We start from the raw sequence: 16,076 nt of genomic DNA, 5'->3' as shown, positions 1-16,076 counted from the left end.
GGTTCCAGGCAGTGAGTTTTGAAAAAGGGGGGGGGGGTGATCACCCCAGAGGGAGGAGGAAGCAGGTTGTGCCCAGGGAAGTGGGCAGGAAGACAGGAGAACCCCTGGGGTGTCTTGACAGTCACAAGCTGGTGGAGGGTACCCCCCTCCCTGTGCCCCCAGCTGGTTGAGTGACTCAAGATCCAAGCATGTCCCTGGATGAAGTTGTCCCAGCTCTGCTCTGCTCTGCTCTGCTCAGGGTGCAGGGAGAGGGAATGGGCATGCGTGTTTGTTTGGGGGACAAGAACAGAGCTGTGGGAGGTGCAGGCGCCCCTGGGGTGTGAAGGACTGATGGGAGGCAGGTTTTGGTGCCTTGAGCACAGGTATGTGTGTGCAAAGGGACGTGACGGGAATGGCACCCATGTGTGTATGTAGAAACGGACCTGGTATGTGGGTGTGGGCTGACCATGTGCTGGGCGTCCCTAGGGCACCACCTCCCTGCCCCGCCACCCCCCACCCCCACATGTCCCCATGTCCAGGGCATTCGTAGGCAGGATCCAGGATCCAGAAGTACAGAAAGACTGAGCCGGGGTCCCTGCAGCATTTGGGAGGGGGTCAGCCTTTCTAGAAGGGTCTGCACCCTGTTCCACTCTGGCCTGACCTCCAGGAAACTGCCAGTCTCTTGAGGATTTCTTAGATGGACAGCTTGGAGCCTGGCAAGGGTGCAGATGCCTTTGTTTGTGGAAGGCTACAGCAGACATGGATGGGGGGGGGTCCATACCATAATCCTCCCCTTGCTTACTGGAAAGGGGATGCTGAGGTCTAAGGAAGTGACTGAGACAGGAGCACCCTGGGGAGGCAGGGCACCCCCAGAAATTAGTTAAGCTGGGATCAACCTCTCCTGTTTGACTATCACTAGCTTTGTGCGACTTGAAAATGGGAGGGAGGAAGGTTGAGAGCAAGAGGGAAGTGTATGAACATTTTGACTTTCCAACATCCTCCTCCCCCTTGTCTCCATGCACCTCAGAGAAAGCTCAATGGGCTGGCACACCTTGTTTTGCATGCAGGTGGCATGGGTTCGAATCTCAGCGCTGCCTCATCCCCCAAAGACCAACAAAACATCCCTGAACATAAGTTACAAGGAGGTCCAGAAGGTGTGGCCCACCCCACCCACAAAAGTCACTCCCCAAGGAAACCTCTGAGGCTTTTGTTCAGGGGTGCTTGGTCTCTTGGGCCTCAGTCCCTCCTGTTGCCCTCTCTAGCTCACTTCCCCTTCACTGCCCCAAGGGTAGCTCAGGGCTAACCTCCCTTCTGACATGCCCAGGCTCTCAATCTGTCGTTCCAGTTTTTCATTCTTCCCGGTAAACTCCACTCCTCCCAGTAACTATTTTTTTTATTGTTGTTTAAAGAAAAACAAACAACCCCAAACTTGTCACCTCCATGTCAATTCTCTAGCTCAAGTCTCATTGTCCTGGCTCAGTACTGTCCTGTACCCCACCCTCCAGCTCTCCTAGTTAAATTTTCTCATTCATATTTTCCCAGCCAGTCCTCCTGATCCACCAGTGAGGACAGCTGGGTCCCAAAAGAATGGCCTGGGGCCTGAGGATGGTGAGGTCTTCTTAGGTTCCTCCCTGGGAAACTTTTTTTTTGGGGGTGCCCAGGGTTCCAACCTTTCTCCTTGTCATCAGCCTCCTGCCATTGGGTTTCGATCTCTCTGACCTTCCCAGTACCCATCTAAACCTGGGTTATTTTTTCTCTTCCAGGAAGACTAAAACCACCAGCAGAGGTGTGATTGGACTAAGGTCACAGAGCACGTCATCTTCATCATAAGAGCAGAGCGTGTCGGTAAGTGACCCAATTTGCCAGGCACCTGCTGGGGGGTGCATGCCTGTCCCTTCATTAGCCCCCTATGCCATAGTACCACTATATCTCATTTACTAAATGGGGTTCTTTCAGAGCAATACCGACCTTACATAAAGTTGACAGTTTTATTATGTGGATAATGCTTACTACATAAGTATTATTTTTATTATTATTTTATGTAGATAGTGCTAGTTCCAAGGCGAGCTTTGTTGTTATTCATAGCAAGTTCTGGACCAGTGCCTGGGTTACCAGTCTGGTGCTTTTTTATCCCTGGTTTCCAGTTCATTCATTCATTGATTGGTTTGTTCATTCATCCATTGGACAAGGAATCAGGAATCCTCCAGGCTGCCCCTGACCCCCAAGTTATCCACTGGAGTTTTCCCTGGAGTTAAACTCCCCCCGCCCACTGGGTCTGAATCTGGAGGTTTCCACTCCACTTACATCAGAGGCTCAAGTTTTTACTTTCCCACTGACTGTCTCTCCTTCATCTTCCTGATTGGGCCTGAATTTGCAGGGGGAAACCTCTAAACAGGTCCCAATACCAGATTTTCACTCTGACATGCTTTCCCATTCTGGGGCGAACCTGCACCCTCCAAGTCACCTTCAAAAATTTCCATAACCTCAAATGACTCCTGCCACACCTTCCTAACTGACTTGGGTTTGGGCTGTTGCCTGGTTGAAAGGACCAACAAATAAACACAGACTCTTCTTTTACTAAAAAGAATCCCTTGTGTTTCTCCTGGGCCTGGGAAGAGCATAGAATCTGCACAAGCTCCTGGCTGCTCTGATACCCCTCATGCCCCTGGAAACAAATGTAAAGGTGACCTGAGGGTGACTGGGGGGGGGTAGGGGTTGTAATGGGGGAGGTGAAGGCAAAACAGGTCCCATCCAGACAGACAACACAGAGCTGCCAGGCATCTCATGCAACTACAAGGCATTTGAACAGCAAATTCAAGGACAGAGTGAAACTAAGTCATTTATCTGGGAATCTGGAGAGTTCTGGATTCTTTAAGGGGGTAGGGAGTTCTGAAAGGGCAGCTTCCTTTTTAAGAGGCTCTCTTGCCCCACCTTCACCTTCCCTCCCAATCAGATGCCCAAAGCTAGTTGGCTCCCATGTTTACTCTGAATTGATCGATCTCCTTGGCACCAGAATGCACATGCAACTGGCCTGAGGAAAACTAAGCAGTTGCCTGGGCCATGCCTGCCCTTTGACTTCCAGTCTCGCCCTGTAGCCTTTGATCTTTTTGGATGGAGAAGCTGGGGCACATAGACCAGTGGGGTTGGTGATTGTTAAAAAAAATAAATTAAAAAAGGGCTTGGGATGAAGAGTCTCAAATTTGGGGTTTTAATCTCAATCTGTTCCTGAGGGGGTCTTAGATAAGACATGTCATCTCTCCATCTGAGGTTGTTTTCATCTGCAAAATGGGCACATGAAGATGGGCTTTCTGCCTCATAAAGAGCCCTGTGTAACTTTATGGGTAAATGTCATGGGGGAATTTGGGAGAAAAATCAGTAGTCCAGAAATATGAAATACCTTTCCAACAACTTGAAAAACGCAAGCACTATTCCTACAGTTAATACAAGATTGGGCTGGAGAAGATGTTGCGTTGTCTGTACATCTCATTTCTTCTCCTTCTTCCCCAGCTCTGCGGCCTCTCCATCCATTACATGGCTATGGACGGCAAAGTGGCAGTCCACAAGGATAGGCTTCCTGTGGTCACCTGGGTCCCTGAGGAGGGAGAGAAGTTGGATCGGGAAAGCGAGGAGCAGGTGAAGGATCGGGGCCAATGGACCAACAAGATGGAGTTTGTGCTGTCAGTGGCCGGGGAGATCATTGGGCTGGGCAATGTCTGGAGGTTTCCCTATCTCTGCTACAAAAATGGAGGTGGTGAGTTCACTTTGAGGTAGGCATGGTGGGGAGAGCTGTGTCCTGACAGCTGGTAGGCTGGGCCTTCCTGGGCGCAATATGGTAAACTGAAAGGAGGAAGGATTGAAGCTGGAGATTGGTGGAGTGTTCTAACTCTACCACTAGCCTCAGTCCCCGCCTCCCTGTAGAGTTAGGGGCCCAGAGGATTTTAAGTGAGGTAATGGGGAATCTGAATTTTTATTGTGAAATTTTGATTCTGTTATAGTTTTTTTTTTATTAAGGCATCATATTTCACAAAGTTATTCCTAGTTGAGTTGCAGAACATACAATGATCCAACACCAATCCCACCACCAGTATCAATTTCCCTCCGCCATTATTCCCCAGGTTCCATCCCATCCCTTTGCCTCCTCCTAGCCGGCTACCTTGTCAGGCACCGTTAAAAGTTTGGTTGTTCAAGTTTGGGTCTCATGAATTTTAGTGTTGTTGACTCTGTGGTTTGGGTATTTAGATCTGTCTTTCATTAATAACACTGACGTGCCTGGACGATGTCATGTCAAATGAATCCAGGCAGAAGATGTCAACACAGATATTGTCACTTGTCTGTGGTAGTTAGAATAACTGCTGAGGAAATGCAATGGCATAAAGGAAAGAAGCCAAGATCAACCTTGGCCCTAGAGCATATGGAGAAGTAAAGAAACAGAGAGGAGAGAATGGGGAGAAGGACAAATGTGAAATAATGATGATAGGGGTCAAAGGGATTCATATATTTTAATTTTTTTAAATTTTTTTTAATTTTTTTTGGTTTTTGGGTCACACCGGCAGTTTTTGGGGTCACTTCTGGCTCTGCACTCAGAAATCGCTCCTGGCAGGCTCGGGGGACGATATGGGATGCTGGGGATTGAACCCTGATTGGTCCTGGGTTGTCCATGTGCAAGGCCAACGCCATACTGCTGCGCTATCGCTCCAGTCCTTCATTTTAAATTATTTTATTTATTTATTATTACTATTTTAGTTTGGGGGCCATACCAACAATGCGCTGGGCATACTCCTGGCTCTGTAATCTGGGGTTACTTCTTGCAGTGCTCCAGGGACCATATGGCGTGTAGGGGATCAAACCCTGGTCAACCTCATTCAAGGCAAGATCCTTATCCACTCTATGATCTTGTCAGCTCAAGTCTGACTGTTAAATAAGCTCCTTTTTTCCTTGATATAAATGTCAATTGGTATAGTTTGTATTCAACCACTCAGCTAAAAATGATCATTTTTAAATAAAATTTTTTGCAGTGATATTGGTTTAGAACTTTATGTATACAGATGTGCAGCATTATAATTCTATGTCTGTAAACTTCCCATTATGATCACTACTAAAGAGTCTCCTAAGGGAGGTAATGGGCCATTATTGCCATAAACTTGTCCCCTTTCCCTCAGACCCCTAGTCTTTTTACTTCTGGTAGCCAGCAATAAGTTTTCTGTATCTAAGAGGTTGTTTTATTTGGTTGGTAGACTGTACTTGATATGTGAGCAAAATCATTATAGCATTCTCTTCCTCCCTTCTCTCTTATTCTCTCAGTATTGTTGTAAAATGGAAAATTTTCAGATTTTTCACAGCTGGTAGGTTTTTCCTTATTTTTTAGTTCTGCCATATCTCTTTTATACATCATTGGGGGCACTCAGGGGTCTTCTAGATCATTATAAGCAACATATAATGAATATAAAGGCACACTTATATTTCTTTATTTTGTTCATTTTGGGGGCCACATCTGTGGTGCTCAGGAGTTACTCCTGGCTCTGCACTCAGGAATTACTCCTGGCAAGGTCTGGGGACTATATAGGATGCAGGGGATTGAATCTAGGTTGGCCTTGTGCAAGGCAAATGCCCTACCAGCTATGTTATTGCTCTGGCCCCTGAAGGCACACTTAAATTTTTGAGTTAGGGCTATTGTATTCTTCAAATAAATTCTCAGAAGTAGAATAGCTGAGTTGTATGATGCTTATGTCCTTAATATTTAAAGGAATATCCACAGTGCTTTCCATTTGTGGCTGGACCACTTTTAACTCCCACAGACAACAGGCAAACGTATACTTCCGTTCACTTCTTTATAACATTTGTTGCTCATCTTTTTGATTCAGACCATTCTAAAAGAAGGGAGATGATATTTCATTGAGGTTTTCACTTTCATTTATCCTTTAATAAATGTGAAGAATATTGGGACAGAGCAGTGGTGCAAGCAATAGGGCGTTGGCCTTGCACATTCTACCTAGAACAGACTGCAGTTCTATCCCCCGGCGTCCCATATAGTCTGCCAAGCCAGGAGCGATTTCTGAGTGCATAGCCAGGAGTAACCTCTGAGCATCACCATCACCAGGTGTGGCCCAAAAACAAACAAACAAAAAGGGTGTGGAGAATATGTTTTCTTGGGCTTATACTCATTTATCTTTTTCTAAGAAATTGTCTTCCACCCATTTTTAAAAAAAATTTTTTTGGCATTGGGGCCACACTCCAGGGTTACTCCTGACTCTGCACTCAGAAATCTCTCCTGGCAAGCTCAGGGGACCATATAGGATGCAGGGGACCAAACCCAGATCTGTCCCGGGTTAGTCGAGTGCGAGGTAAACACCCTACCACTCTGCTATCACTTCGGCCCCTCCACCCACTTTAAAGTCAGGTTTGTGGTTGTTTAAATTGTGCGTGTTCTTCATATGTTTTGGTATTAATCCCTGGTTGGAAGTATACATGGCAAACATAATCTCCCATTCACCTATTGTGGGCCTACAGTGTGCCAAGAGCTGTTCTAGATGCAAACCAGAATGTGTTCTGTGTGTTGTCTCCTAGTGAGAGGTAGCAGTTACAGACAAGTGGGTAAAAAGCACAGCGTGTCAAAAGGTGCTGAGTGGAATGGTAAACAGCACAGTTGGAGAGAGGGAAAGAAAATACTGCGTGATGGAGTTTCGGAGGAAGGGATCTGAAGTGTAAACTTAGGGAAGGCAGGAGAAGCTTCCTGGGAGAGGAAGCCTTTGAACAAGATTTGAGGGGAATGAAAGATCTCGCCTTGTGGCTAGCTCTTAGGTGAAGAATGTCTGATCATAATAGCAGGTGCAAAGGTCTTAAGGTGAAAGTGTACTTGGCATGTTTGCAGAACATGGGGAGGCAGGCAACCCTGGGGCATGAGACACAGAAAGGACAATAGGAAATGAGGTCAGAGAGCTCTCGGGGCTCAGAGCTTGCCAGCTTTTCTCTAAGTCAGCTGGGGGAAATGGAAGCTTTTTGATCCTAGACATAGTATTTGCGGCATCTATGATTTCTTCATGAAAGAAACACTTTTATGATGGTTTTCAGGAATGAAAATACATCAGAGCATGGGGAGTGGTAGAGTCCTCTTTCTCAGAGTAGCGTGCGATGGGTTTTGGGGTGTTCTCAGAACTGGGGAACAGTTGCTGCTGCAGTTGATTTTTCATTTTATTAAAGCAGTGTATTTATTTACTTATTGATTGGTTGGTTTTTGGGCCACACCTGGCGATGTTCAAGGGTCACTCCTGGCTCTGTGCTCAGAAATTGCTCCTGGCAAGCTCAGGGGACCCTATGGGATGCCAGGAATTGAACTGGGTTTGTCCCAGGTCGGCCACATGTAAGGCAAATGCCCTACTGCTGTGCTATCTCTCTGGCCCCTGAAGTTGATCTTAGAGCATTTTGCCAGGCTCCCAAAGCAAGCCTCTTAGCAGTCACCTCCCTGCTCTCGCCCCTTTAGCTCCTAGAACTGCTCACCTACATTCTATGCTATTTCATATAAATATAACTCACTGAACTGTTTTTATGTATGACAAACCAGGCTCATTTTTTTTCTAACTTTTTTTTTCCTGTTTGCTTTTGGCCCACACCCAGTGATGCTCAGAGCTTATTCTTCCAAAGTGGGTTCAATAAATATTTACTGGGTATCTGTGATGAATTTTTCTCTGTATTAAAAATGTTGGGCCCAGAGAGATAGCCCAGCGGCGTTTACCTTGCAAGCAGCCGATCCAGGACCAAAGGTGGTTGGTTTGAATCCCGGTGTCCCATATGGTCCCCTGTGCCTGCCAGGAGCTATTTCTGAGCAGACAGCCAGAAGGAACCCCTGAGCACTGCCGGGTGTGGCCCAAAAACCAAAAAAAAAAAAAAAAAAAAGAACTTTGGTAAAGGGGCCAGAGAGATAGCATGGAGGTAAGGCTTTTGCCTTTTATGCAGGAGGTCATCGGTTCAAATCCCAGTGTCCCATATGGTCCCCCGTGCCTGCCAGGAGCAATATCTGAGCCTGGAGCCAGGAATAACTCCTGAGCACTGCTGGGTGTGACCCAAAAACCACACACACACAAAAATGTTATAGTTAATGGGGCCGGAGTGATAGTACAACAGGTAGGGGGTTTCCTTTGCATGCGGCCTACCTGATTTGGATCCCCAGTATTCCCACATGATCAGCTGAGCTTGCCAGAAGTGAGTCCTGAGTGCAGAGCCAGGAGTAACCCCTAAGAACCTCTGGGTGTGACCCCACCAAAAAAACCCCAAGAAACAAGGGGCTTGAGCGGTGACGCAAGCAGTAAGGTGCTGGATCTCCCAGTGTCCATATGGTCCCACAAGCCAAAGCCAGGAGCAATTTCAGAGCACATAGCCAGGAGTAACCCCTGAGCCTCACTGGGTGTGGCCCCAAAACCAAACAAAAACAAACAAAACAAAACCAAGAAACAAAACCTTTTAGTCATTTATTTATTTATTTTTGGGGTCACACCCGGCAGCGTTCAGGGGTTATTCCTGGCTCTACGCTCAGAAATCACTCTTGGCAAGCTCAGAGGACCATATGGGAATTCTGGATTTGAACCACTGTCCTTCTGCATGCAAGGCAAATGACTACATCCATGCTATCTCTCCTGCCTCAATAAAACCTTTTAGTTAAAAAGATCTGGGGAGTTGATTAAAAGGGCTAGAGCCCCTATTTACATGTTAGAGCCATAGATTTAATCCCTGTTACTATGTAGCATCCCAACCAAACCCAAACCAAATCAAAATCTTGGTTATTATACAAACTGCTTCAGCCAGTGAATTCAACAAAAAGAAATAAAATTTCTGAGTGCTGGAGTAAATAGTAAAGGGGAAGGGCACTTGCCTGGCATGAGGCTGACTCTGATATCCTTCCTGGCATCCCATATGATCCCCTGAGCACAACCAGGAGTGATCCTGAGCATTGCTGGGTGTGACCCAAAAACCAAAAAGACAAAAGATAAAAAGAAAAGAAATGGGATTTATAGGGCAAGTCAGGGAATGAGGCCAACACAGGAAGGAGGGTTTCCCTGACCAGCTGAGGAGAAGCAGGACATGGCGAGAGAGTGAGAGGGTGACATATTTATTTGACCCAGACCACTGTTTTGCATAAAACATTCGAAACAGAGATAGAGAAGATGAGGTCTGAGCCCTCATTTCCGAGAGGAGGTCATGGGAATTTGAAGCATTCAGTGATCTACCCTTGACTGCCATTTCACTGCATGCATCTGTCTTTGACATGAGGGGGGATGAGGGCTCAGGAGACAGGATTTGGGTTCTAGATATTCCTGCCTCAGTTGTGCCCAGTGGCTGTGGTTGTGGTTTCTGTGCTGGTGAAGGCATCGGGGAGAGTCGTCCACTGCAGTGCCCTGGGATGAGCCGAGTCAATGATAAAATGCAGACCCAAGAAGTGGTGAGCCTTGTTTTTTTTTGGGGGTGGGCTCACCTGGTGTTGCTCAGGAGTTGGTTACTTCTGACTTTGCACCCAGAAATCGCTCCTGGCAGGCTCAGGGGATCATATGGGATGCCGGGAACCGAATCCTGGTCTATCCCAGATCAGTTGCGTGCAAGGCAAATGTCCTACCATTGTGCTATCACTTCGGCTCCCTGTTCCTTCATTTTTAACAGCAGGCTCTAAACGAAGCTGGGGATTTCAATATGGGTTAATAGTCTTTGGGCTCTATTTAGGTATTCATTAAAGTTTTGAAATGTGTTCATTAAAAAAGTTCCTTTTGGGGTCCGGGCGGTGGCGCTGGAGGTAAGGTACCTGCCTTGCCTGCGCTAGCCTAGGATGGACCGCGGTTCGATCCCCCGGCATCCCATATGGTCCCCCAAGAAGCCAGGAGCAACTTCTGAGCGCATAGCCAGGAGTAACCCCTGAGCGTCACAGGGTGTGGCCCAAAAACCAAAAAAAAAAAAAAAAAAAAAAAAAAAAGTTCCTTTTGGAGGGGTTGTTTTTGGGCCACACTACTGTGCTCAGGAGTCACTCCTTGTGGAGCTTGGGAGATCAGATAGGGTGCTGGTAATTGAATCTACGTCAGCTGCATGCAGGGCAAGTGCCTTACCTGCTGTACTATCTCTCCTGGGCTTTTATTTAAAAAAAAAAAGTTTGTTAAACATGCTTTTATGGGGCTGGAGAGATAGTATGGAGGTAAGGCTTTTGCCTTTCATGCAGAAGGTCATTGGTTCAAATCCCGGCATCCCATATGGTCCCCGGAGCCTGCCAGGAGCGATTTCTGAGCATAGAGCCAGGAGTAACCCCTGAGCGCTGCTGGGTGTGACACCCCCCAAAACAAACAAACAAACAAAAAAACACATGCTTTTATAAATATTTTTATTTAGTTCCTATGAAATCACCGATTTATTTATGATTACATTTCAGGCATGCAATGTTTCAACACTGATTTCTCTTCTCTCTACCAACTACCCCCTATCCCCTGTTTGCCTCCCACCCACCAGTCTACCTATAAGAGGGTCACTTTTTGGGCGGGGTGTGGGCCACACCTGGAAATGCTCAGGGGTTACTTCTGCTCTACACTCGGGCATCACTTCCGGTGATGCTCCGAGGGACCATAAGGGAGACAGGATAGAACCAGGGTTGGCTTCATGCAAGGCTGTGTTATCACTCAAGCCCAAGAGGGGCACTTTGGATATATATAAGTTTTGCACTGGGATTTACTATACTGTTGCTGGCAGTGCTTTACACAAAACATTTGACCATCTTTCAGCACTTATTCCTTCTAGCTGGGAACTTCCCTTCACCATAGTTGTTGCCTCTTTCCTGTCCTATCCTACAGCCCCCTCAGGTGGCTGTATCCTACTGAATCCCAATTCTCATGTTCTTTGTGTTAATTTTTTAAAACTCTTTGTGATTTGTTTCTTTATTTTTGAGGCCACAAACAGAAATGCATGGGGGTAACTCCCAGTTCTGTGCTCTTGGCTTGCTTCCATGATGCTCAGGGGACCATGTGTGCTGGAGACAGAGCTTGGGCCTCTTATATGTTTTTCATGTGCTCAATTTGTTGCATTATCTCTCTGGCCCAGATTCTTTATTTTGGATAACTTGATTATAGGTCTATATCAGGGGTCCTCAAACTTTTTCAACAGGGGGCCAGTTCACTGTCCTTCAGACCATTGGAGGGTCTGACTCTAGTAAAAACAAAACTTATGAACGAATTCTTATGCACACTGCATAGATTTTATTTTGCAATGAAGAAACAAAACAGATACAAATACAATATGTGGCCTGCTGGCCATAGTTTGAGGACCACTGGTCTATATAGTAAAATGACTTCACAGATTATGCCAAATGTCAATTTTTCCTCTCCCTAGGCTAGAATTATGCTGATTATAGAAAGAGACACATGATTATTATTATTATTTTTATTTTGGTGTTTATGTCACACCTAGTGGTAATCGAGGTTTGCTCCTGGCTGGGATCTGAGGATTCTATGTAGTACCAAGGACTTAACCTGATTGGTCACTTGCAAGGTAAAAGCACCCAACCCATATTAGCTCTTCATCCCTAGAATTTATTTCTAACTGGCCACAAGTATGACTGACATTCACTATGGTTTTACTAATATGTGCAGAGAAATTAGGAGTTTTAGAGGGGGACAATGAACAAAAAGGATAAAAATAAGATTAAGATTATTCACCTAATAAAGTTCCTAGATCCAGAAAAGTGGGGGGAGACATTAAATTAGATCATCCACAAGAAATAATTCACTCATAAAGATATTTTTATAAAATTCTGAGTTCACACATCATTTGTGTACAGGTCAGTAAAGAGGACTTGGAAGGGATTTAAAAAAAGTATAATTTTTTTCTTTTAAGCTCTATTTATTTATTTATTGGTTGATTATTGGGCCACACTCAGCAGTGCTCAGGGGTCACTCCTAGCTCTGCACTCTGAAATCACCCCTGGCAGGCTGGGGACCATATCAGATGCCAAGTATCAAACTGGATCCCTCCAGGGTCTGCTGCATGCAAGGCAAAGGCCCTACCACTATACTATTTCTCTGATATCTGCTTCCCAAAAAAGGCATAATTTTGTTTACTTATTTATTGTATATGGTGCCATAAATCAAATCTACGGTTTCACATGTGCCAAGCATGCACCACTAAGTTGTACACCAGGTTCATGGGGAAGAGAGTTAAACTAACCTCAAAGCACAGGCCCCTTGCAGAGTTCTCTGTGGTATATGGTCCAGCCACCCAGGTCCACCATCTGGGAAGATGTCCAGAGAATGGTGCATCAAGTTAACTCCCAAAGCCTGGTTTCTGGAGGTTCGGTGTTGTTCACGGCAATAGCACAGCAGAAACCCAGAGAAGAGGCTGAGGACAAAAGAAACTCCTAGGGTCCATCTAGAACTAACCTCCTCACACTGTCTCCTAAAGCTGCCCATTGAGGGTGGACTCAGCCTGGAAAGGACCTAGCTCCCAAGGTTGCTTCTGGGGTCAAGAAGACATCACTTATGGACAAAGCTGAAGTCACTTACTTATCAGAGGGAAAGACTTCTGATATAGGGAGTAGCAAGGAAAGCTGAAGAGATAGTCCTGTGGCTAAAGATTTAACTTGCACACAGCTGACTCCAGTTTGATCCCCAACCCTAAATATGATTCTGCAAGCACCTTCTCTGAACATAGAGCCTGTAGTAAGCCCTGAACACAGCTAAATTCACAGTTGACCCATGTGGAAGATCCCTAAAAAAAAGAAGTGGGAGATGGCAGAAAGGAATCTATGAGTCACATGCTCTCTAAAAAAATTGTCCTATGGAACGTCTCCCCATTTGCATCCCTTCTCTCAGAAGGGATATCCCCAGGCCTCTTCCTGGCAACCATCCAGCCCCTGGCTATCGCTGGCACTGTGCTGACGTATGCAGTAACATGACCCAGGATGCAGAAGTAAACCAGGGTGGAAAGGACTTGAGACCCAAGTGCTGAGTTTCAGCTTGGGTGTGGTCCCCAGAGCCAGAAGACACACAAGTCCTTGTCCTCTCTTCCCACACACTACTAATGAGAATGCAGTTTTGTACAAATTTGGGAGGGCACTGTAGGTCAGTCATGGATCTTTCTAAATATTGTTCCTCCGACACTGGTGAAAACAACCCAACATCTGTCCATGGGTGAAATGGGCAAACAGTTTATGGGATGTTCATACAGAGGTAATTCCTCAGCCTTATGACAGAGGCTAATTTGGGGGGGCTGGAGCAATTGGACAGTAAGTAGGGTGTTTATCTTGCTTGCAGCCAAACTGGGTTCAAACCCCACCATTCCCCAAGCAATTTCTGGGTGTAGAGCCAGGAGTAACTAACCCCTGAGCATCACTGGGTGTGATCCCAAAACAAAACAATACCCCCGCCCCTCACAAAACGAAGGATGTTAATTTTTTTTGTTCATTTTGGTTTGGCTTTTTTTGGGGGGCCACACCTGGCATTGCTCAGGTCTTAGTTCCAGTTCTGTATTCTAGGGATTGTGCTTGGCAGCCTCTGGGGAACCCTTTAGGGTGCCAGAGATCAAACTTGGACTAACTGCTTGCAAGGTAAATGCCTTACTCACTCTACTCTGTCATCCCTGGAAGGAAGTTATTTCTAACCCATACATGTGGATGAATTGCTAAAGCATTTTGCTAAGTGAAATCAGCCAGACCCAAGAGGACAAATACTGGACGACTCCATTTCTCTGGGCTACTAAACAAAGGCAAAGTCACAGAAACAGAACTTGGAATGATGCTTGTTAGATGCTGGGGGGCCAAGGAAGTGGGGTCTCGCTGCTTAAGGCATGTGGTCTCCACTGGGAAGGATGAGAAGTTCTGGCCATGAATAATGATGTTGGATGCATGCACAAAAAGAGTGATGGGCCTGATGGCACTCAAGCTGTACTCTGGAAATGATTCAGTTTGTAGTATGGGTATTTTACCTCCCTTCAAGTACAAAAGAAAATGAAGTTGAGGAAACCAACCATGCACACCCTCTGGCCCAGCAACTCTTCTGCTAAAAAATGTTTGAGAACAAATCAAACACATGCAATTATGCAACCAAAGATCTTCATCACAGCCCAGTTTTTATTTTTTTGTTCCATTACTTTATTTATTTATTTTAAAAAATAATATCTTTATTTAACCACCATGATACAAACATGTTTGTAGTTGGGCTTCAGTCATAAAAAGAACACCCCCTTCACCAGTGCAACATTCCCAACACCAATGCCCCCAACTCCCACCCCACCCCCACCTGTATTCAAGACAGGTGTTCTACTTCTTTCATTACCATTGTCATGGTAGTTGTTGGTATAGTTATTTCTCTAACTGCACTCACCACTCTTTGTGGTGAGCTTCATATCATGAGCCGGTTCTTCTAACCCTCATCTCTATTGTCTCTGGGCATTATTACAATAATGACTTTTATTTTTCTTAAAACCCATAGATGAGTGAGACTATTCTGTGTTTATCTCTCTCCCTCTGACTTATTTCACTCAGCATGATAATTTCCATGTCCATCGATGTATAGGAAAATTTCATGACTTCTTCTCTCCTGACGGGTGCATAATATTCCATTGTGTGTATGTACCACAGTTCCTTTAACCATTCATCTGGTGAAGGGCTGCCCATTTTCTAATGAAAATGGCCCAAGAGGCCAGTGAAAATGCCAATGACATAAAGTAGCATGATATCTAAAGTGAATACTATACAGCCATGCCTGGTGCAGCAGGAGGAACATGCAGCTAGAAGGAGAGGTTCATGCTACACATCTTCAAGGGACTGTCATGTGCTTGAGACTGCTCTAAGTTTGGCAAAAAGAAGTTGTGTTGCATGTGTTTGGGGAGAAGACTAGAGGGTTAGCCAAGGTATTTCTTTTCCTCTTTGACTTACTTGAGAGTCCTAAGTTCTTGATTTCAAGCACAGAGCAAGGCTTTGAATCTTCATGTTAGCCTCGTTGTTGTCATCTATAAAGTGGGACAGCAAACAAGAGCTTATTCTGGGAGGATATTGGCATGCTCCAAGGAAGAGCTAAGTGAGGGAGCCAGAGTGATAATACAGTGGGTAGGCTGTAGCCTTGCAAGTGGCTGACCTGGGTTCAATCTCTGACATCCCCTATGGTTCCCCCAACCACTGCCAGGAGTAATTTCTCAGTGTTAATTCCTCAGGCAGTAGTAACCCCCGAGCATCACTGGGTGTGCACCCCCAATAAATAAAAATACAAAAGAAGAGTTAAGTATTAGCTCTGTGCAATAAACTCTAAATCCATACAATTGTAAGGGCCCATCCTAAGTGAAGTTTGTGTCTCAGTGACGAAGAGAGGGCAACGAAAGGCTGATACAAAGTTGGCTTTCTATTTCATTGTTTGGGGACTTTATGTCCATCTTTATTACATATTTTTATTTTATTATAAAACTGTGATTTACAAAGTCATTGTCAGTTGAGTTTTAAGTCTATCTTATTTCAACGCTAAGTCCACCACCAGCATCAACTCCTGTACTCCCATAAAAGTGTTCCCCTACTTCATCATCATCCCCCACATTCCACATCCCACCTTGACAGGCACTTTACAACGTCTGGTGGTTGCTGCTTAGATCTCATGGTTCTAGTGTTGTTGAGTCTGTGCTTTGGATGTATAGAGCTACACCACTTTCCCACATCACCATTATGACAAAGAAATGGCCTCTGTCTTTAGACTCTGTCCTCCACTTGAAGGACAAAGTCTCTCCATGAGGCATCTGGACTTCTATTTCAGGGAACCTACCTGATCCAAGAAAGGCCTTTGCCACTGGGAGCCCACCTGGGATCACAGCACCATGTAGGAGAAAGTAAACATTAGAAAATGGTTAGAGAGGGGCCAGAGTGGTGGTGCAAGTGGTAGGCCAGTTGCCTTGTATGTGATGTGACGTGACTAACCTAGGACAGACCTCGGTTTGATAATCCAGCATCCCACATGGCCCCCCAAGCCAGGAGCTATTTCTGAGCGCGCACAGCCAGGAGTATCCCCTGAGCATCTCTGGGTGTGGCCCCCAAAAGAAGAAAAAGAAGAAAATGATTAGAAGAAGCATGATTTTTCCTAAGGTGTTTTTGTTAGTTTTTC

At 45.5% G+C, this 16,076-nt stretch overlaps 1 protein-coding gene across 1 annotated transcript in view; it reads left to right on the top strand.

The window, feature by feature from the left end:
• The window catches only part of SLC6A12 (solute carrier family 6 member 12), a 33,687-nt gene that overhangs the window by 538 nt on the left and 17,073 nt on the right, over window positions 1-16,076 (top strand). Inside the window, exons 2-3 of the mRNA XM_049783212.1 lie at window positions 1,743-1,824; window positions 3,487-3,730. Of these exons, the coding sequence (XP_049639169.1) occupies window positions 3,511-3,730 (220 nt within the window). The 5' untranslated portion in view covers window positions 1,743-1,824; window positions 3,487-3,510. The remainder of the gene's footprint in view (window positions 1-1,742; window positions 1,825-3,486; window positions 3,731-16,076) is intronic.

The sequence above is a fragment of the Suncus etruscus genome, chromosome 11, assembly GCF_024139225.1.
Source record: "Suncus etruscus isolate mSunEtr1 chromosome 11, mSunEtr1.pri.cur, whole genome shotgun sequence".
Taxonomy (NCBI): Eukaryota; Metazoa; Chordata; class Mammalia; order Eulipotyphla; family Soricidae; genus Suncus; species Suncus etruscus.
Note: the sequence above shows the minus strand (reverse complement) of the source record. Positions and strands in the feature narration are given on the sequence as shown.